Source organism: Diospyros lotus, chromosome 2 (assembly GCF_014633365.1).
Source record: "Diospyros lotus cultivar Yz01 chromosome 2, ASM1463336v1, whole genome shotgun sequence".
NCBI lineage: Eukaryota > Viridiplantae > Streptophyta > Magnoliopsida > Ericales > Ebenaceae > Diospyros > Diospyros lotus.
Genome location: NC_068339.1, coordinates 45,413,420 through 45,435,019, shown reverse-complemented (window position 1 = coordinate 45,435,019; position 21,600 = coordinate 45,413,420). Strand labels below are relative to the sequence as shown.

Here is a 21,600-nt window from a genome sequence, read left to right as displayed (position 1 = left end):
ATCAAATATGAAATTGAATAAATCCTGAAAATTAAAGTTTTTTAAGAACATTTTCAAAAATCATAAATTTCAAGAATCTAAAAATTTTTTCGGTACTAAATGCCCCCTGGAGTTATAATTGAATTGAGTCGAACTAATCTTCCATGAGCTTAGGCTTAGCTCAACAAACTAGTTTTTAAGCTCAAGCTTGAGTGCTAATTGGCTAGTGGCAATAGGCGAAGATAAGAGGTGTGCAATGACAAGCAACAATAGCGGTGGAAGGTGATAATGGGCAACGATGGCACAATAGTCATGTGTAGAGGCGGCATGTGAAAATAGCAACGATAGAGCAATTGAAGGTAGTAGGGGAGAGCATTTGGTTATAACCGACCGAACTGTCAACTTTTTTACCAATCGAATCGAATCGATCATAGCCCACTAATCAAACTGAACCGATAGGATACGCTAATCGAAAAATTGAAACCAAAATAAGAGGTATAACCGAACTTCACTAAAACTTACCGAATGGGCAAGCATGATCGGAGGGAGAGAGATGCAGTTGGGGCAGTGTCGGCCTCTGCATAGGAAGGAAACGAAACGTTGGAGACAAAGACAAATGGCCAGCCTTTATTCGGTTCGGCCTTTCGCTCGGCCAGAGGCCCAAATGGCCCTTCATCTTCGACTGTCATGTAGTCATGAGATAGAGAGAGACTGTCGTGAGGTGGCAAGAGGGAGGCGACGTTCGTGAGGTGGCGGGAGGGGGGCGACGAAAGTGAGGCAGTGAGATCGATATCAAAAGAGAGAGAGAGAGAGAGAAAGAGAGAGGGGTCTTGAGAACGAGAACCGAGAAGCTGGCGGGCATGAGGGAAGCGATGGATCACTGGTGAGGTCGGAGAGAATGGGCAACGGACTGACTAGACACGCAAGAGAGAGAGAGAGAGGGGACGTCCACTAACGTCGTGAGGCTAAGAGGTTTGGGGTGAGAGAGAGAAGTTTGGGGGGGGGGGGTGTTGGGGGGGAACCAAAGAGTGAGAGTGTCAAAGACTAGGGTCACGTGGGTGTTAGGGGAGAGTAAACAGTGGGCGGCGTGGCATAAGGGAAAGAAAGAGTAGTTTGTGTGTGTAGGGGGGGGGGGGGAACCGTGCGCTATAATGGAAAACCATGGGCAGTAATTAAGGGAAAACAATGGGTAGTAAATAACAAATTCGATTATTTTGGATAATTGAAATATTTGAATTTTTTTTATAAATATAACCAAACCGCTTTTAGCTACTTAATTAACCGAACTGAATTGATTGGTTCGGTTAAACCAAAAAAATGCACACCCTTAGAAGATAGCATGCGGTGGAGGTGAAAGGCGATGGTTTAGCCTTAGATAGAGACTTGTAACAATGTCTAAGATGAGAGTCAATTGGTCGAAGAAGAGAGAAAATATTGCTAGACGAGAGGAAGAAAGGGTGAGTCAATGGATGACAATTACTAGTTGAAAACGATGAAACATAGACAAGAGAGGATAAGGAACATGCAAAGACAATTACTAGGGTTTCTAACTAATTTTTTAATTGAACATTGAGCAGCTTGGGAATGCCTTAGCTCATTTACAATTTTATGAATAATATGTTGGTATCAAATTATATAGAAGGATAATGTTAAGATTAATACAAGTAATGTATTTAAAAATAAATAGACAATATTTAAAAATAATGTATATATATTGATATTTAACCTCAACAACAATGATTAATGAAATAAGAAAAATATAAAATATAGTTGTATTTATATAATCAAGTTTATTAATATTTATGAATCTTTAATTAAATATGTTAATGAGATTTAATGAATCGAGATTTACTAAATATAAACTTGATTTATTTATTTTAACTAACAAATTGAATCAGTATTTATACTGAAATAATCACAAATGACGCAGTACATTTACAAGCAAACAGGTGTCTAGAGACAAAGGTTTGTTTATTTCAATTGGGAAATACAATTTATTAATTAATACACCACACAAATACAATTTATAAAAGAAATAGAAACGAAGACAATTATTATAGGACAATACAACAATTAATGAAGCTTGTAATTAAGCAACTTGGACTTGAATGGTCTTGGGCTCCGCCGGCACCATTTTCTCCACCGTCACCGTCAGAATTCCGTTTCGGCAAACGGCAGAAATCGAATCTGCGTTCGCATTTTCCGGCAAGACAAACTTCCTCGTAAACTTGCCGGCCTTCCTCTCCAGTTTCAAGTACTTGGGCCATTCTTCATTCTTCATTTCTTTTTCGTGGCGCTTCCTCTCGCCGGAGATCGTCAGAATATTCGCGTCCTCAACCTCGACCTTGACATCGCCGGATTTCAGCCCCGGGACGTCGACGGCGAACACGTAGGAGTTGGGGTATTCCATCACGTCAACCGGCGGGGTGGCAGTTGCAGCCGCCATGGATCTGGTGTCTCCACCGCAGCGTTTGACGGGGCAGCGAATTGCCGAAGGCTGGTTCTCGTCGGAATTAGCACAACCGATGATTCTGAATTCCATTTCTCTACTGGCCGCGGGGATGGTTCAATTAATTTGTTGGATGAGAAGAAGAGGTGAAACTGATTGATCGTTTGTTTGTTGTGGATCAAATGGCGGAGGGGGAGTTTGGCTTTATAGGTTTGGGTGATGCTCAGAGGAAACTTCTGGAAAGTGGGCGAAAGTTCTTTGGCCGATGCTTCCGGAACGATTCAGCCCACAGTGAGAACGTGTTCCGGCGGCCGGTACGCGTCTTTGTGTTTCCCATCTGCTGACAAAGAGGCAATTTGACGTACATATACAGAATCTCAAGTAGCTTTCACACATGCCCTCTCAACTTCATATAAGACAAAATACTTTTTGAGCTTTCACACAGGCCCAAAGAACTTTCTCCCACTTTCTAGAAGTTTCTTCCGAGCACCCCCAAAACCTATAAAGCCAAACTCCCTCTCCCCCCTTTCATCCACAATCACTCTAACAGTCAAATCAGTTTCAGCTCCAAGTAGAGAAATGGAATCCAGAATCATCGGTTGTGCTAATTCCGATTATTCCGCCAAGAACCACCTGCCATTCCACTGTCCCAAATCCATGGCGGCTGCAACTGCCACCCCGCCGGTCGACGTGATGGAATACCCCAACTCCTACGTGTTCGCCGTCGACGTCCCGGGGCTGAAGTCCGGCGACGTCAAGGTTGAGATTGAGGACGCCAATATTCTGACGATCTCCGGCGAGAGGAAGCGCAGCGAAGAAGAAATGAAGAATGAAGAATGCCCCAAGCCCAAGTACTTGAAACTGGAGAGGAAGGCCGGCAAGTTTACGAGGAAGTTTGTCTTGCCGGAAAATGCGAAGGGAGATTCGATTTCTGCCGTTTGCCGGAACGGCGTTCTGACGGTTACGGTGGAGAAGCTGCCGCCGGCGAAGCCCAAGACTGTTCAAGTCCAAATTGCTTAAGATTTAAGATCTCCATTGTTTTGTGTTGTATGTTTGCTTCTTGTATTGTGCTTTGTGAGTTATTTTATTATTGTATTTTTGCTGGATTGAGTAATATTTGCATTTTTTAATTAAATAAAGACCAAAAATGTTATTTCTTTATTTTTATTAAGGTTAAGTTGATATATATTTTAATTATATATTTTAAAAATATATAATTAAAGTATATTTTCTAATCTTTAGCTAAATACATATAAATTTTATTTATCAAAGGAATGTTTTAAAACTTCATTGCAAGACTGACTTGATTTTATAATTAAAGTATATTTTCTTTATTTTTGTTTTAACATAATGTATTTTATTTTAAGTTTATATATAAATATTATAAAAAAATATCATAAAATTTTTAAAAATTACAATATCAAAAATATTATCGTTTAATTAGTATAAGAAATTATTATTCATAATATATAAATACAATTAAAGTTATATTCGAATTGACCCGAGTTAATCTTAGACTCAACTTGACAAGCTAGTCACATGTGAAAATAATGATGATAGAACAATAAAAGGTAGTGTGCGATGGAGGCAAAAGGCTTCAACTGGCGATGGTTTAAACTCAGATAAAGGTTTGTAGAAGTATCTAGGATGGGAGTTAATTGGCCGAAGAAGAGAAAAAAATAGTGCTAAACGAGAGAAAGAGAGGGTGAGTCAATAGATGGCAGTTACTAGTTGAAGAAGAAGATGAGACATAAGTTGTAGAAGAAGAAGATAGAGACATAGACAAGAGAGGCTGAGGAAGAGGCGAAAACAGTTTCTAACAAAGTTTTTTAATCGAATATTGAGCTACTTATTAACGCTTTAATTTACTTGTAATTCTATATACAATTACAGCTCATTTATAATTTTATATATAATATGTTGGTATAGAATTACTGGTAATGTTAAGATTAATATAAGTAATGTATTTAAAAATAAATAGACAGTATTTAAAAATAATGTATATATATTGATATTTAATCCCAACAACAATGATTAATGAAATAAGAAAAATACAAATATAGTTGTATTTTCAAGTGACTTGGACTTGAACAGTATTGGGCTCCGCCGGCAGCAGCTTATCCACCGTCACCGTCAGAACGCCGTCCTGGCAAACGACAGAGATTGAATCTGCGTTTGCATTTTCCGGCAAAACAAACTTCCTCGTAAACTTGCTGGCCTTTCTCTCCAGTTTCAAGTACTTGTACTTGGCATTATTATTACTATTATTCGTGATGTCTTCTTCGTCGCGCTTCCTCTCGCCGGCGATCGTGAGAATATTGCTGTCCTTGACCCCGACGTTGACGTCGCCGGACCTCAGCCCCGGGACCTCGACGGCGAACACGTAGGAGTTTGGGTAATCCATCACGTCGACCGGCGGCGTGGCTTTGGGGTCTCTTCGAACACAGTGAATTAATGGGAGCTGGGTATTGGAGTAATTGTCTGGAGCAGCACAGCCGATGCCGATGCGGATGATTCTGAATTCCATTTCTCTAATCCTGATAATTTGAACAGACTGATCGTTGGCGGGATTTGTGGATGAAATGGCGGAGAGGGAGTTGGGCTTTATAGGTTTGGATGGTGCTCTGAGAAACTTCTAGAAGATTCTAGGGAACGTTCCAAAACTTCCGCCTGTGGGGAAGCGCAAAACCGCGTGTGACTGCCGGCGATACGTGTTCTTATCGTCGGCTGATTCATTCTCCAATGTATCCACCCAAACCTATAAAGCCAAAGAACTTTCTTCCAATTTCTAGAAGTTTCTTTCGAGAACCTCCCAAACCTATAAAGGCCAGCTTCGTCTCTACCCTTCGATTCACAACCACTCCAACGATCAACTCATCTTCTTCTCCAACAGTTCTTGAACTAGATAAATGGAATTCGGAATCATCGGCATCGACTGTGCAGCTCCAGATAATTATGCCAAGAACCAACTTCCATTAGTTCACTGTCCATCCAAAAGCTGTGTTCGAGGAGACCCCAAACCCAAACCTATGGCTGCTCCAATTGCCACACCGTCGGTCGACGTGATGGAATACCCAAACTCGTACGTGTTCGCCGTCGACGTTCCGGGGCTGAAGCCCAGCGACGTCAAGGTCGAGGTCGAGGTTGAGGACGCCAATATTCTGAAGATCGCCGGCGAGGGGAAGCGCGACGAAGAAGACATCAATAACGAAGTAAGCCCCAAGTACTTGAAACTGGAGAGGAAGTCCGGCACGTTCACGAGGAAGTTTGTTTTGCCGGAAAACGCGAACACAGATTCAATTTCTGCTACTTGTCGAAACGGCCTTCTGATGGTGACAGTGGGTAAGCTGCCGCCGGCGGAGCCTAAGACTGTTCAAGTTCAAGTCGCTTAAGATTTAAGACCTCCATTGTTGTATTGTTTCTTCTTCTGGGTTTCACCAATCTCTTTGCTCGTTTGCTTCTATCCGTTATTTTTCCATGTAGTGTGATGTGTGTTGAATAACATTCTAGTTAAATTAAAATTAGGGCCACTAGTAACTAGTCATTTGTGAGAGACTATTGTTTGATTCGATAAAATTTTATTAAGATAAATGAACTGAGTTTGAATTTAATTTGTTAGTAAGTCAAGATTAAGCCCAATAAAAATCAATTGTTAGTTTACAATTATATTTAATTAAAAAAATTATAAATATTAATAGAGTCAATTAAAGATTCCTAAATATACTCAAATCAGAAGTTTGAAAAATCTTGTTTATAAAATATATTAATATAATTATTTATAATTTTATAAAAACATTATTTAAGATAAAATTATCAACTTTTAATTATTATAATAATAATACAATTAAATTAATAATACAACTGTTTTGCCTTGAAATTCAAGTTCAATTGCTTAATACACTGGTCACAGAGAACCATGCATATATATACTCCCAAAGATGCAATTTAATTGTGGCATAAAGCCATTCAGCATTGCTGAAACTGCAGTATGTACACAGTATCCTCAGACATGGCCAGAAGCAGAGAGCTACACAAGACCAACACCCTTTGCCTCTCCCCTATCTCTACACCCTCAACCACTGTTTGAAGAAGCACAACACATGAGGCCATGCTTTGTGTGTTTTCACTTTGAATGACTACTTACATGTATATTCTATTAGTGGGAACCCTGCATTGTCCTGTTCCACTTCCGGATGAGCGAGGTCTCCACATCTAATGTTGCATGTATAGTATGTGTGTGTGTATACTGCACGAAAGACTGGGACGGGCATTTGAGCTTTGTAATCCAATCAATTTAGTCTCTGTTATTCTGCATCAGCTCAAACCACTGTAAATGCAAGACGAATGTTAGATGACTTTTACAAAGCTGGATAGTCGAAACCTACAAGAGAACAGTAGCCTATGGAAGATGTAAAGGCACAAACTTACTTGTCTCAACAAATCAGCAAGGGTTCTGGGAAGGGCTTCAATGTGCCTTAGCACAACATAGAATGGGAATGGGAAAGAGTCTAGGTATTTCGAAAATTTTATGTTTCCACCCTGAAATGATGCTTCCTGGGGATCGAAGAGAGTTTTAATTAAGGTTATGACACAGAAGTTGCTGCTATTGTTTAAAACTAGGGGAAGCACAAACAACAGAGTGGACCAAGGGAGATACCATGAGGTCAATTATGGACTCTTGTGGGCTATCCAGAAGCAGAAACGCCACCATCCGTTTCCTACTCAAAACATCCCTAACACATCGCTTCAAATTTTCCTGTAGTTTGATTGGAGGAATACCAGGATCAGAGAAAAGGTACAAACGAAGAAAACTTAATCATGATATTTCAATTCACAGTCCACAAGTTCAACAAGGTACGTACCTTTTCATGGAATCGGCCATCAGCTATGATCAAAACAAGCTGCTGCAGTGGATTCTGCCCGGATGGAAGTCGTGCATTTGCAACTGCAGCATCCAGCATATTGTTCACATACTTCAACAGATCAACCATAGGCTCATCAGCAATTGTGTTTTCTTGCTTAAATGTGAAGCTTGAGATCATCTGTACCAGTACATTTCATGTCAGAAATAAAAAGAGTCCTTAGGTGCATTTTGAAGAGCATCAGAGAAGAACAGAGGGTAAACTAGATATAAAACCTCTACTCACACGCAATAATGGTGAGGGGCTCAACCATTGGGCTACTCTAATTATTATTAAAGGAATGGAGCTCAGCACATTAGGAGAAATTTAACAGGGTCTTTTCACTGTATGCTAGTCATGGATATAAAGATGGTAATTTTTGGATATGAGCGGCAGCTTGTAATTTATTCACTTATTGTTCTGAAGAGCACTAACCTTGACCCCGGCCTCAGCAGTGAATGGCCTATCAAACTCATGGAGCAACCTAATGTTTCCCTTTTTCCCAAAGCTTGCAACAGCCAAGTTCCCAACTTCCAATTGAGACATTGCACGGCACACTGTCACCAAAGCTTCAATAGCAACATCTCCACAATGACTCTCTGACATGCTGCGGGAATCATCAACAACAATAACAACTTGGTAATCACGTTTGTTTGGTCGGGTTCTCCTCAACCATATCTTATCTTTCCGATAATGACTTGCAATGTATGGGATCACCTGCCAATTACCATTTATTAACTTACAGAAGGGGCTTAAACAAAGGAAGGAAAAAGAGAACAATAAGAAGTTGAGCTTAGATAACTGAATGGTATATATTATATCTCTAACCTTCTTCATGTTTATTCTTTTGCCAGTCTTGTAATCCCCTTGGAGCTTGCTAGCTAGAGTGGGCTCCATGACCAACCGCAACTGTTCAGCCAACTCTTGCGACAACCTGGTTGTACGCAGTTCATATCTTCTCCACACAGCAGTAGCATTATCCTTTACATCAGTGGACATTTCCTCAAGATTGTGCCCTTTCCCCAACTCCTTGTCATGTAAGGAAAGTTCAGCAAGTTGGTGGATGTCATCTGTCATGTAGGATCTCTTCAAAGACACCATACTCTCTGACATGGTCTGATCACTCCCATTACGGCTGTGATCGTCAAGGAAGTCCTGTGGTGACTCCTCCGTATATTGGATCTCCGCCTGCTTTTCAATCTTTTTCTTAAGATTTGAGGCAAAGTTCCTAGTAGGGCGTATTGCAGAATCTTGCTTTTCCACATCCATCTCAGTAAGTTCTTCTCTATCAACAGTTTTACTATCTCCATCAGGCTTTGTACCATTAATGTTCTTGTCCATTTGTTCATGAGTTGCAGGACCCAATGCCTGAGCTGTTCCCTTGTCACGTTCAGAGGTATATCCATACTCATCTGCATTCTCATCTGCAAGGTTGTCTGGATCCTCCTCTATGTTATTGTCCTGAAGATCACCGGTTACTCTGACTCTTTCTTTCCATTCATCAAGTGCATCACCAACATTACGACAAGGATTTGGTCGGATTTTCTGAAGTGATGAATAATCATGTTGGGGAAACTGACTTTGAGGTCCATCAGCACTTATTCTCTCACTCATAGATGACTCAGGGATTGCCACTTCAATATCAGAGGCTCTAGGTAAACCTCTCATAGGAACAAGGTCATCCTGAATTCCACTGGCATTAGACAAATTTGCCTCAACTGCTTCTGGTGCAACATCTCTTAAATCTGATGCATGCCACTCGCCCTTTGGCTGCATTGCAGATTCAGCATTTGGTCCTTGGCCAATGGTTATGTCAGAAGTAGAGTGTTCAAACAGATCCTTTTTTGGTACTGACAAGTCCATCTCTGGTTCCTCTTTGTGAGTATTCCCTGCATCATCCCTACCAGGGTTTCCATCCACTTGTTCAGCTTCTGCCTCTTCCATACTTTCATCCACTGAATTTGTTTTATCTTCCTCACCATTCTTATTTTCAGCAGACTCATCAAGCTCTTCAGGATCAGCATCTTCCATGGTATCTGCACCCTCCTGTCCATCCACATTAATATCTTCCACAGATTCTTCATTAGGCTCATCAACATCTAGCCCTGTGGGCTCTGCAAAAGCTTCTTCTCTGTCCATGTTCACGTTTTCCATATTCTCTAGGCTGTCAAGACCATCTTGATTTTCATCCCTATTGTCTTGTTTGTCAGATTCTCTAGCATTAAGCTCTATATCTTCATCAGCGGGAGCACCAGAATCAGAATCTTCCTTTGCTCTAAGCTCCCTTCCACTAGAATCTGAGTCATTGACTGCTGGTCCAGTCTCATATTTCTCTTTAATGTTGTTGGGATTTTCTTTATCATCCTTGTCCTGAAGTCTCTCGTCAATGACTTCACTGTTGGGACCAGTTTCCCCCATTGCAGACTCCAGTTGCTCATCCTGATCATCTTCGCCATCATCATCTCCAGATTCTTCACTTACACTGAATGTATCAGCAGCAAAATCCTGTTCCATCTCTATACCTTTGTCATTTTTACCAGGAACTTCACCCGAGTCCAGTTTTTCTTCATTCAGCTGCAGAAGCATAAAGCAGAAACAATCATACACCATATGCTCAGTTATTGACTAAAACACGTTGCTAGAATTTTCTGTACCACAAAATCATACCTTTTCAGAAGCCTCCAGGAGCTGGTCTTCATCATTTATCTGATCACTAACATCATTCAGTCCTGCACCCTCTCCCATACCTGTTCCTTTTGCATCTTGAGTTTTGTTATTGCTAGAATTGTCCAATTGATCTTCATTAGTAATCCCAAACCCTTTGCAATACAACGAAGCAAAAATGTCGGCAAGTGCATGAGTTATGACAGACACCTGTTATCAAATTAAGACAGCAATCCCTGAAATTGATAAGTTGTTTAATGGAGAATTGACAGCTAAAAGAATCACTCCTAATGAGCAATTCAGAAAAGAAGTGTTTGTGGAAGAAGAAGGGCGAGCAAGAAACACATAGTAGAAGGAAAAGAATAACAAGAATTAAAAGATAAAAAGAATGGCTTATCTATTCTATTATTTAAGCAAAACACTTATTTTGGTGTACTGAAGCCTTGAACTTTCCAAAATGTCCTCTTTTAAACATTTTATTTCAAAAATACCCCTTTGTTTATTAGATATTATAATAAATTTAAAATTTAAAAAAACTAATATTTGCATTTTGAGATTTAAGAAAACCGCCGTTTGCACAATTATCAATTAAGATTTATTTGAAAAATAAACACTAAATTATAACCAAGTTGCATCCCTTGAAAGTGTGAGCTTTCATTTGAAATTTTCTATTTCTTTGTTACTTGCTCATGCATAGCATGGGCCAACCCTCTAGAGAAACCTAAAGCACTCAAATGCATAAATGACAAATCACTATATTGGAATAACGGTTTATAAAACTCTTAGAATTTGGTTCAACAAGGACATATTTATCAAACTAAATTTAGGATAATATAAAGTTAACCAAACATTTGGAGGTGATCTGACTTACCATTTTATGAATAGCTAGAAAATCACGTAGAAGACAATCTCCAAAGTTCAATAATGAAACCAACAATGAATGGAGATACTTTAAGTGCACTCCAACTAGAAGACAGAGATGATGATTTCCCTCACCATGGTGGCGCGCCAATCTTCCCTGAGGCAACCACACCACATTTTTAGAAAAAAGAAGATATAAGAAACTCCATAACAAAGTTAGGTTTCAAAAATAGCTACAAAGATAACACTTACTGCATAATTTATTGCCTTGACTACTGCATCACATATCACGTCCAACTGCAGATTTGCTACGTGCGATTCAAATAGGGTTTTCCATGTAGTAATATTCCCCAGTGACTCTACAGCAATAACATCACCATTATTCCAGGACCCTATTCTATCAAATGCAGTCACAATATGCTTATATGTTTCCTTGAGTGCTACACCAAACCCAGCTTCAAGTTCAGTATTTTCTTCTCTGTGACAGCTGGTGCCTTCATCTTCAACTCTTGATTCATTTCTCCCTCGAATGGAACTTTCGTAATCTTCAGCTACTAATTTAACCTGAAACCAAAACACGGTCCTCATTTCAGAGTTCTGTTTCAAAAACTTTCATCAATATTGAAACCAATGCTTAACTTGCTGCTTTATATGCCTAAACACTACTGCCAAATTTTGTCACTAGAATAAAAGGACAGCATTGTCTTTTGGAGCAAACTTATTTGTTGTGGTAGCATCATTTTTAGGTATCCTGAGATAGTACAGATGTAATTCCATCACCTTCTTAAATATATCGTCAAAATGACTGAGCAGAATTTCTTTAACAGATCTTTTATCCTCATCCTGACAGCGGAAAGCCTGCAGATGCACCTCAAATTCCTTCATCATCTGAAAGTTTTGAGATACTAGCTGTTCCATTTGTTTTGAGACAACAATAGGATGTAAAGATGCTGACGCAGAGGTTGCAACAACTCTATCATGGCCAACAAGGTATGAATCCAACAAATCCTGTCGAACATAACAAGAATCAAGGCACTTTGATTCCCCAAAACCACAATGAGGGGGAGGGGGGAGGGGGGAGGAGGAGCAAAACAAACTAAAATAAAAAGATAAACTAGTTAAGAAGCACAATAGATGATATGAGTACCTTAGACTTCTGAAAATCAGGAATAAATTTTTCGATGAAAATCCGAACCCTATTGGCTGCAGCTTTGACACTCTGACAAACATCCAAATGATTAACTTCAACTGTTTTGAGCAGTAAACATTCTTCATGCAACATGGAACACAAACTATCAAATAGTTGCTGCAATATTAGGAGGGTTGTCAGTCTCTATCATCCAATGAGGTAAAAATACCATAAACCATTTGCAATTAGAAAGAGGAAGCCTACCTTTTGTTGCCACATGCAATTAAATATGAAATGTTGGTCCAGAGCAAAACAGCACTCACTAATTTTGTTACTATCAAAGGCAAGAGGACTGGAAATTAAATGTTCGAAAAGCGAAGCACAATTCCTTAAGCAACTCAGGCGCCCAGCAAAACCATAAGCAGCTTCCCGTTGCTCTTGTTGTATGACAATAAGATGGCCAAGAAAAGAACTTGATCTCTTCACCTACAATAAATATCAACCATTTGTACGTGTTGAGTTTCGATGTCATATGATTGCACCACCTTTTGTTGTGTCTAGATATTGGAACTCATATGCTCATAATAATGCAGCTGTAAGCATTCATTGTTAGTGTGATTCAAAAGCCTTGTTGACTTGAATTATAAGTTTGAAGTAATTATCAAAGAGCATATCAGGCATGCCGCTCTGACAAGTTTATCAGTTTCCACAAATTTTCATCCTGCAGGGGCTGCAATTCTCTGCCAGGCCCCATCAGATTCGTGACCTATAGCATATCAGGAAGAATACTTGCTAAAGTTCAAGTCAGACAGTAAAATGAACTTAAATTTACAAAATCATCCCCCCAATTGCTCCCCTGGTGACCCCAAACAACAACAACATAACAACAAGCATTAATCCCACTAATCCAGCTCACCAATCTAGCAGTTGCACCAACCTGATCACAAATTTGACTCATGGGATTAAGTCTTCTCCACAATGAAATAGATCATGCACTTGAAATTAGACATTTACCTGTTCAAGAGTAAAGTCTTTATGGAAATTCAGGCAAATCTGCTGCAGAAGGTGAAACGATGCCATACTCTTAAAGTAGTATTGATTTACTATTTTCCACTCTCCATCCAAACTTTCAGCAGTCAGCAGTAAATGGTTCCTGTCATATGAAGGCCGAAGAAGCCACCAATTTGATTGGTTTGATTCGAATTGTTCCTATACGATCCCAGCCAATAAAAGACAAAAAATCATCATCCTTAAAACAAGTAAACAGTGGATGAAAAATGTAAGAGCTTGTTTAAACCATGGAATTTGCTTGAAGATCCAAATGCTTGTAAGCAACTTGACTCTTATCATATTCAAAGACAGAAACCCATGGGAATTTGAAGAATACCTCAAAACTTGTAGACCTGTGCTTAGACAATCCCCAACTCTCTAACAGTTTAAGAAGGTCAGAGAAAGCCCTTCTCTTCCCAATGCTCTTACTTTCATCCTTCCACAGATAAGTACAATCAATTGCAGTTCTACAAATATTCTCAAGTGTATGCCACACCTGCTTGCTTTCTTCCTGGTATGAAATACAGGTAGTCTTCGAAGCTAAAGACTTGCTGACAATACTTTTGAAAACTGCACAAATTAAAGTTATTATAAGTAGAAGAGCTAGATTTGCAAGAAATGAAAATCAAGAAGAATAAGAAACACCTTCAGCATCTTCATAAGTGAAATACGGAAATTCACTTTCAGTTGTCTTATCAAGGTACAAGTTTTGCAAAGCATTATCTACTTTCTTCCTCCAATCCATAGACCATGCAGAGCTGTACCAGACAAAATTGAAAGTTCAGGGAGATATTCTAACAGTAGGACAAGATATAGAATTGCCAAAACATGCAGAAATAACCTGTCTTTATCTTCGCTCAGAGCCTGATCACAAGCAAGATTCAGCATCTCTCTACTCCTGTCAAAAGAATCACTAAGAAGTTTTGGACCTTGTGATACAGATTGTGATTTTATCCCTCTTTGCAGTGTTTCTTGATGGATAATAAGCACTATTGGTTGTTGCAATAGTTCCTGTGTCGATCACATAAATAGACATGGCATATCATTATCTCAGTTCATACAACTAAGCTGGCAAAGCAGTCAATCATTGATATTCACATAAGAACAATTTAACAAAGACAAAGCAACGAGTTAGATGTCAAAATAAACTGCTTGACTGCTAAAGCATATAAAAGAAGAAATAGAAAAAGTACCATATAACTTAGAAAAAAATAAAGAAAAGGAAAGGGTACTATCACCAGCATCACATTAGACATTAGACTTTATGGAGAGACAACCCCCCCCCCCCCCCCCCATGCCCCACCACTGTGGGATGTCCCATTTCCATACTTAAACAAATTAAACCATATTAAGATTCTTAATCACACTCATTTCCTGTTATGTAGATTTGCAGAATATAAGTTCCTTTTATATGCAAATACAACAACACACCAAGCTGTAATACATGAATTCTTGCTTGCCAATAATCTCTATCTATGACCTTTTATCTTCTGTACCCCTTATAACCCATGCCATGCCTAAAAGCATCCACATTTAAGTATTTCTTGGTCTTCCTCTACTTATCTCTGTACAAACTTTTTCTACTCCATCCACAATCTCCACAAGAGCCCAACTCCAAGTTTTTCTTGGTCTTCATCTACTTCCTCTATAACAAAACTCTTCCATTCCATCAAATTTTTCACAGGCACCCCAACTCCAAGTTAAAAAAAAAAAAAAAAAACTCATGTAAGTCTGGCATAACCCACTAGATACCAAAAATGTGAGACGAAAATATCAAACTTCTCAACTTACCTGAAAAGAAGAAGCAATGAACGGATATCTTGCCACCATCTTAAACAAAAAATAACATGTTTCTCCAAGAACTTGTTTCCCATCCTCAGGGTATACACAAAGAGTATATTAATATCAACATATTACTTAAGAGAGTCAATTCCTTTTCCTGCTTTCTTTTTTGTTTGCAAAAAGTTCATGATTATTAAGAAATTCAGACCAAATCTTATTTGAAGACTGAAAAACTTGCCAGATAGATTGAAATTCAATTGCAGAAGCTAGCTGGTGGAAGGTGACAGTGAGATGTACCAATAAAATTTCTACTCATACTGCTGATAGTTTTGACGCAGAAAAAAGAATGCTATTTTAGGCAACAGAAAAATTAATACAGGTCAGCATCTCAGAGTAAAAACTTATTTGATATGATTCACAACTTTAAAAGGTTACACAACGCCATTTCACGAAAAATAAATGAACGAATAGCCAAGCACACACCAAAATCAAGCAATTGCATGATATCAAGTAATTTCCAATAGTCCTCACACTATACATTCTCAAACTTTGCCCAAAAAACATTACAAAACACAATTAATTGATAAGACATCATAATCATCCTGAGCATGAATGGATGTCTGCCATTATGGAGATATGCAGATATAATTGAATGATGAGATATAAATGCAAGATAGCCAATAGGTTATACATACAGTGTATTTTTGTATGAGCTTCCTAAATTTCTGCCTTGTCCTTCTAGAGTTTTCTATGGAAGCGCAAGTCTCAAGACGGTCCCACCGACATAGCTTTAAAAGCTCTTTCAGCTCCATCCCGATACTTTTTCTTGTATTCTCTAAATGATTCAAGATTCTGAATAAAACATAAACTCCATAACATTCAGAAGGCTCTCAGTTGCAAAAAGAAAATGGTAAACTTGCAAGAGAAACAAAGAACTCACGTCGGCAAATGTTGCACGTAGAAGCCAAAAATATTATATAAAATCTTCGCATTTTCCATATGGCAAGGACTGCAGAATGGGGGAAAATATCAAAATGACTACCCAAAGAATTATTAAGAAATGAGACTTTGTAAAAGTCCAAATAGTAGATTATAATAAATAACATTTTGTACAAAAAAAATAGCTCCAATAAAAACATGGGAATACAAAATATCACTCTTTTCAGATAGTGGGCACATATATCTATAAATTCTTTAGAAAATAATTCTTCATTATCCTATTTTAACAGGAGGTTGCATGCTCAGAATTAGAAAGCTTTACCTCAAGTAAATACCCCGAGAAATTCCAGCCATGATTTGGCCATGGAAAGCAAAAATAAGTTGAAGACGTTTTCTGAACTCACCAACATTGGATGTCTGAATTAAATCCTCCAAGCTGCATGTTGAATCATTATTTAAAATCCTCAAAATAAAATGAATTTCAAGTTAAACTACATCACCACCGGGAACATACCTTTGGATGCTAGATCTGTTATATTCAGATATATCAGTAGAATGCCTATGATGAAGTACTGAATATAAAGGAAACCACAGCTGCAAGAAATAAAAGATGGAAGTTACCGACATAAGTATGTGCAAACTAACAATAGAACAAAAAGAGATAACAGCAGAAATCATCAGCAATGTTATTATATAGTGTGCTCATGATAAATCAAACTTTGACAATGACGCTTCAGAACCACAACCGATTGCAAGCATTTTCACAAGAAAGTGAATTGCAATGACCATCCTTGGAACTTTTCTGTAAAAAATATAGTGTGCTCATGTTTCAAAATTACATTGACCAGCTGATAGAGGGCATAGAAGAAAATATTTTGGAAATATTACACTAGGCATAAATATAGGAATTAACATTGTTTATTTTATTTCTTTTGTTTTTCTCTTAGTTAATCCTTAAGTTATTATGTTCCATTAGAGTTAGATTTGGATTAGTTCCCTATATAAACCCTTTTGAGATGTATTCTATGGCAGCCAAATGAACTTATATAGATATTGAGTTGATTTGAGTTTTCAATTTTCTTTCTCTTCTTCTGAGTTTGTTCTTGCTCTCTTTTGGGTTCTACATCACTACCCTTGTCAGCATTTGTTTCCTGATAAACATTAATGACCAAAATTAAATTAAAATACTGACCATTAAATATAATATTTTATTTTATTAAAAAATGATATTTTGTCTTAGTTTAAAGGACAAGATTGTCCTTTGACAATCTTGAGGTCCACATACCATTATCTAAGCACATTTTTATATGAAATGTTTAGAATTTACTTGCCTCACCAAAAAGCAAATAACGATGAGAGAAAAAAAGGAAATACATACCTTCCCTGCATTAATCTCAAATTGGCCTTGAACTTCATCAAGCAATGCAGGCCAACACTCAAACTCCAATTTTTTCCAAGAGGATACAATGTTAAAAATAGGCTCCAGCTCATCTACCAGTCAAAAAGGAAGTGAGCAGACTGGTGAAAATAGTTACTCAGCCACTAAAATTGACACTAATTTTAAATTGCTTACCAGAGAGGGGGAATTTGGAAACCATTTCCTGCAATACTTGGATCCTATTGAGCAGGAATTGCAAACTCGAAAGAGCCTTCAAAGACAAAGGCATATTTTTAGGTGAAACAAAAACATGACGCATAATATATAAATAAAGTATTGGCATGATGAACAATAGAGGAGGAGAAGACAAGCATTTCATGGTTCATACAGAAGACCTATACCTACAAAAATCAAATAAGTAGCACTGCTTTAGTTAATAAAATTAATACATGATGCAGTAAGTTACAGAACTATGGGATAGAGATAACATATGTTAAACTTTGCATGATATAAGATTTATATATATATATATATATATTATTCTCATCTTTAACAATGCAAAAGCTCAACTACATACAAGAGTTTCTTATATCAAGACAAGTTTCTATGAATTCCACTGGGAGTGATCTACCAGAGCGAGGAAGACAGACAGACTCCTTCCATCAAAGTGATTGGTCATCAATACTTCTTGACAAGTGTTCCTCAGCTAGCCCACACCAAGGCATGTAAGCCAAAAGCTCAAAAGTGTGTAAAGATACCGTCTAAGACTCTAAGATAGACAGGTCAAGGACATGGAATGACATGGCCATGATTTTCCATATAGAAAAAGCATAACAGAAAAATAAAAACTTCCATAGATATAACTGAATACTAGTTTATTCATTTTTTACATTACAAACACATTTATATGTCAAAACTTGTGAAGAAAAGCCATCTAAAAAAATTTTAGATAGTTCAACTCACAAGAAAAATGGAATATAATTTTATGATATTTTAGAATTAAAAATTTTAAATGACGAGAAATGGGTTCAGTTATCTAATTATATATTTAAGTTGTCTTTCTTTAGTCTTTCCATATGTTTCATGTCAGCAAGCAATTGGCCATGTATTTGAAAAATCCAGGTGGATGTTCCCCAGTGTCACGAGTGATTGGCTAAACCTCGATCAAAAACGAAATGTCTGAGGCAGCCCCATCAAGTGCTAGGAAGGTCTGATGAAAATTATTGTATCGACATTAACTCAGCACCTTCTTAAAAACATTTGTACTACTTAGCTGGTAGCAAAAATAATTCTTTGGAATATTTTTGTATCAAATTATAAAAGTAATAGGACAAAAGTGCAGATGGTAGAATGAATGAATAATAGGATAAAAGTTCTATTTATTTGTTTTAGGTAGCTGTGCTTTGATCAGCCTGGCATCTGGCTCTCTTTCTCTTTGATTGCAACTTTTTCAGCTTTGTGGGGGTGTGTTGGTTCTTGGCAGTTTTGATTCGGAAGGCATTATGGGTTTGAGTCTCATCTCCGTTCCTAGTCTGAGGTTTCTGCCTCACTTTTTGGGGGTTGGGTTGGGATGTGTTAGGTTACAGATGTTGGCGGATCTTTTGGTGTCTTTTGGCCACATCTTGGAGCCAGTTTTTGTTTTGTTATGGTCTGTTTGGTCCTCTTTAACTTAATCTAATAAAAATTTAAACCTTCTTTCAAAAAAAAAAAAAAAGGAGTCGTCAACATCATAAAAGTAAAAATGATGATCTAAATGAGCAAAATCGATATATAGAAAAAAAAATCCTGTTATTTTCCCAACCAAAACTTTTTCCCCATCTATTTGAGATCACATACAAGGATCCTCTATTGCTGTTCAGCACTATCAAAGATCACAGTCACAGTCCAAACTGCTGTTTATCATCAGTTGAATTACTTCATTCCTAATTCTTAAATCTCTCTCTACCAAATCCATGTTAACATCCTTGTATCAACTATACCTCATATTGCTAAAATGTTCACCTTACCCAACACGCATGACAAGCCTGTGGTGTCCGTAATTGTTGTGATATAATATTTTTTTTCTAATTTTTTAGAACTCTACCCCAATCATACCAAGCATAAAACACACTTCTCCACTTAATCCATCCATCACATCCTCATTCATCTCCCCTATCCTTGGTAGCAATGGTAAAGTAAAGTTGCAACTTTATGATTGGTAGGTCACTGAGTTCAAGTTCTGAAAACAACATATTTTTTCAAGTGAAACTGCATGCAAAGAACTTGGGCCTAATAAATGAGAAAAAAGGACAATTTGGCCCCTGAACTTTTCAGGTTTGGTCAATTTAGCCCCTGAACTTTCATTTATTTATTTATTTATTTATTTTGAAAAGGGAGGGGGGGTGCAAGAGGCTGGAATTAACCCCTGGCCTTTTTGAATGGTTTAGTTTAGGAGTGAATTTGACCCCAAGAAACCTAGCATTTCAGGGGCAAAGTGAACCATTTAGAAAAGTTTGGGAGTGAATTCAAGCCAAAAAAAGTTCAGGGTCTAAATTGACCAAAATCAAAAAGTTAAAGGGCCAATTTGGCCTTTTTTCCCAATAAAAGCTATGAAGGATCAGTTTGTGTTGGAGGCCAATAAATGCTAAGAATTTTGTAACCTAACCTCAATGATACCTAAAGCAAGCAATTTTATTGGACAACTATAAGACCAACTATGTTATACTATATGGTATTCAATGTGGGCAATAAAGCACCATCATGTGCTAAAATATGAATCTAACAAAGATAAGAATGCAATAGGAGTATGTTAAGGCAGATGTGTGGCCATACAAGAAAGGATGTAATTAAAAAAGATGCTATACATCATAAGATTAAAGAAGCTTCTACTAAATATAAGATGTATAAGATGTGATTAAGATGGTTTAGTCACATGGAAAGAAGACCAATAGAAGCTCCCAGGAGAAGAAAGGATAGAATGAAGGAAGCTTTTAACAAAAGAGGTAGAGGAATATCAAGAAACACTTGGTGAGAATTTTTTAAGCATGACAAGCTTTATAATGGCCATACATAAGATCTGGATATAGACAGAGACAACTGATGAGCTAAAATCAATGTAGCTGATCTCGCCTATTGAGATTGAGGCTTGATTTGTTGTTGTTGGTGGTATTGTTATGTATATTAGGTCCTAAGTCCGAATAGAGGTGGGTGGTTATATCCAATAACTAAAACCATCACAATGCTTTTCTGTATAATTTATCATAGAAAAATAAAACAAAGATCAAGAAAGATCAAGAGTATATTTTATGAAGGGCACTTTTTCACCTAATAGACCAAAGGGATTACAATCAACTTTCCCACATTGGTGCCCTCATATTACAATCTAGATTAGGCAAACATTTTTACCACAAGTGAATTAAGATTCAAAGTCATTGCACATAAACAATTTGACCCTTAAACATCAATAGTTAGTTGAATATATTACCTTAGCAAGTGGGGTGCTTAGGGGAATAGCTAAAATCATTTCAATCACATCCAATATTTTTTGAAGAGCAGGATGATCATCCCATTCAATTGAAAGATATGCAATTTTCTGTTGAAGAGTAGTAACAGGCTCCATCATCTTGGCCATCATTGGAGCATTTGAGTCCTACTTAGGAAGTCAATAGAGAAAATAAAAGATAAGTAAATAATTGTTAGATAATTACTTAAGCACCATGACAAATCTGTCAAAACCTTGTAAAAATTATATGCACGAGCTGATTTGGCAGATGACTTGAATTTTTGCTCATGCTCCAAACAAACACGGAACATGTGCTCTGGTCCAAGTTTAGCATCCAAACTGGAGGACAGAAACCCCTCTAAACCTGGACAAAACCACAACATAATGTATAAGGTTATCACATGAAAATATTACCAACCAAAAATTGAAGCAAAATCAGAAGTTTCTTGTGGAACATTAATCACCTTTAATCATTCTTACACCCAGTGTATAAGAGTGATTGAAGGATGATAACCTTTCTGCTTCTGAGATGTGCATTATTCCAGGCTGCAATATGACCATATTTTAGAATTAAATTAGTTAGCGGTATAAATCTCAGAACACACAAAATTCAATGTGACAAATTTCAAAATACCAAATTGCAGAAAGCAACATAATTTTTTTTTTTTTAAAAAAAGAACTGACAAAAGAGAAGAAAAGGAAAATGATAACCACACTTATATGCAGCATAAATGATTACACTATATGAAAGTTAAGAAAATATCAGAAGTATTCTGATCAAGGTTCATATTAACTTAGCAAGACCATCCTCTGTTAAGACCACCACAAAATGTAAAAATGGAGGACCTCTGTTAATAGAGGACCTTCAAAATGTAAAAAATTTCCCCACAGAAGTGACAGATTAGAGTACAGAGTCAGCCTACCATGACAAGTCTTTAGGACAACTGAGTCCAACTATTCTTTATGCAATTAAAAAAGAAGCAGAAT

At 37.5% G+C, this 21,600-nt stretch overlaps 5 protein-coding genes across 8 annotated transcripts in view; 2 read left to right on the top strand and 3 right to left on the bottom strand.

Moving 5' to 3' along the window:
• Window positions 1-1,911: 1,911 nt before the first annotated feature.
• LOC127795131 (17.3 kDa class II heat shock protein-like) lies at window positions 1,912-2,621 on the bottom strand. The gene has a single exon (XM_052326595.1). The coding sequence runs from the start codon at window positions 2,519-2,521 to the stop codon at window positions 2,069-2,071; it is 453 nt and encodes a 150-aa protein (XP_052182555.1). The 5' UTR covers window positions 2,522-2,621; the 3' UTR covers window positions 1,912-2,068.
• A 326-nt stretch (window positions 2,622-2,947) lies between these two features.
• LOC127795132 (17.3 kDa class II heat shock protein-like) lies at window positions 2,948-3,589 on the top strand. The gene has a single exon (XM_052326596.1). It carries the CDS (start codon window positions 3,008-3,010, stop codon window positions 3,446-3,448), a length of 441 nt encoding a protein of 146 aa, XP_052182556.1. The 5' UTR covers window positions 2,948-3,007; the 3' UTR covers window positions 3,449-3,589.
• Window positions 3,590-4,415: 826 nt separating this feature from the next.
• On the bottom strand, window positions 4,416-5,023 carry LOC127795130 (17.9 kDa class II heat shock protein-like). The gene has a single exon (XM_052326593.1). It carries the CDS (start codon window positions 4,953-4,955, stop codon window positions 4,500-4,502), a length of 456 nt encoding a protein of 151 aa, XP_052182553.1. The 5' UTR covers window positions 4,956-5,023; the 3' UTR covers window positions 4,416-4,499.
• Window positions 5,024-5,246: 223 nt separating this feature from the next.
• On the top strand, window positions 5,247-6,039 carry LOC127795128 (17.3 kDa class II heat shock protein-like). The gene has a single exon (XM_052326591.1). The coding sequence runs from the start codon at window positions 5,338-5,340 to the stop codon at window positions 5,818-5,820; it is 483 nt and encodes a 160-aa protein (XP_052182551.1). The 5' UTR covers window positions 5,247-5,337; the 3' UTR covers window positions 5,821-6,039.
• Window positions 6,040-6,353: 314 nt separating this feature from the next.
• LOC127795126 (midasin) overlaps window positions 6,354-21,600 on the bottom strand; it is a 94,114-nt gene continuing 78,867 nt past the window's right edge. For all 4 annotated transcript variants that reach the window (XM_052326588.1, XM_052326589.1, XM_052326587.1 and 1 more), the window contains exons 54-78: window positions 21,078-21,159; window positions 20,847-20,977; window positions 20,596-20,760; window positions 17,328-17,403; window positions 17,133-17,245; window positions 16,269-16,348; window positions 16,077-16,190; window positions 15,756-15,824; window positions 15,511-15,667; window positions 13,875-14,044; window positions 13,679-13,791; window positions 13,371-13,603; window positions 12,998-13,192; window positions 12,248-12,469; window positions 12,002-12,160; window positions 11,635-11,862; window positions 11,107-11,418; window positions 10,865-11,011; window positions 9,997-10,203; window positions 8,158-9,903; window positions 7,765-8,046; window positions 7,291-7,470; window positions 7,086-7,184; window positions 6,857-6,982; window positions 6,354-6,755 (exon numbers count right to left, since the gene is read on the bottom strand). In XM_052326588.1, the coding sequence (XP_052182548.1) occupies window positions 6,723-6,755; window positions 6,857-6,982; window positions 7,086-7,184; window positions 7,291-7,470; window positions 7,765-8,046; window positions 8,158-9,903; window positions 9,997-10,203; window positions 10,865-11,011; window positions 11,107-11,418; window positions 11,635-11,862; window positions 12,002-12,160; window positions 12,248-12,469; window positions 12,998-13,192; window positions 13,371-13,603; window positions 13,679-13,791; window positions 13,875-14,044; window positions 15,511-15,667; window positions 15,756-15,824; window positions 16,077-16,190; window positions 16,269-16,348; window positions 17,133-17,245; window positions 17,328-17,403; window positions 20,596-20,760; window positions 20,847-20,977; window positions 21,078-21,159 (5,439 nt within the window). In that variant the 3' untranslated portion in view covers window positions 6,354-6,722. The remainder of the gene's footprint in view (window positions 6,756-6,856; window positions 6,983-7,085; window positions 7,185-7,290; window positions 7,471-7,764; window positions 8,047-8,157; window positions 9,904-9,996; window positions 10,204-10,864; window positions 11,012-11,106; window positions 11,419-11,634; window positions 11,863-12,001; window positions 12,161-12,247; window positions 12,470-12,997; window positions 13,193-13,370; window positions 13,604-13,678; window positions 13,792-13,874; window positions 14,045-15,510; window positions 15,668-15,755; window positions 15,825-16,076; window positions 16,191-16,268; window positions 16,349-17,132; window positions 17,246-17,327; window positions 17,404-20,595; window positions 20,761-20,846; window positions 20,978-21,077; window positions 21,160-21,600) is intronic.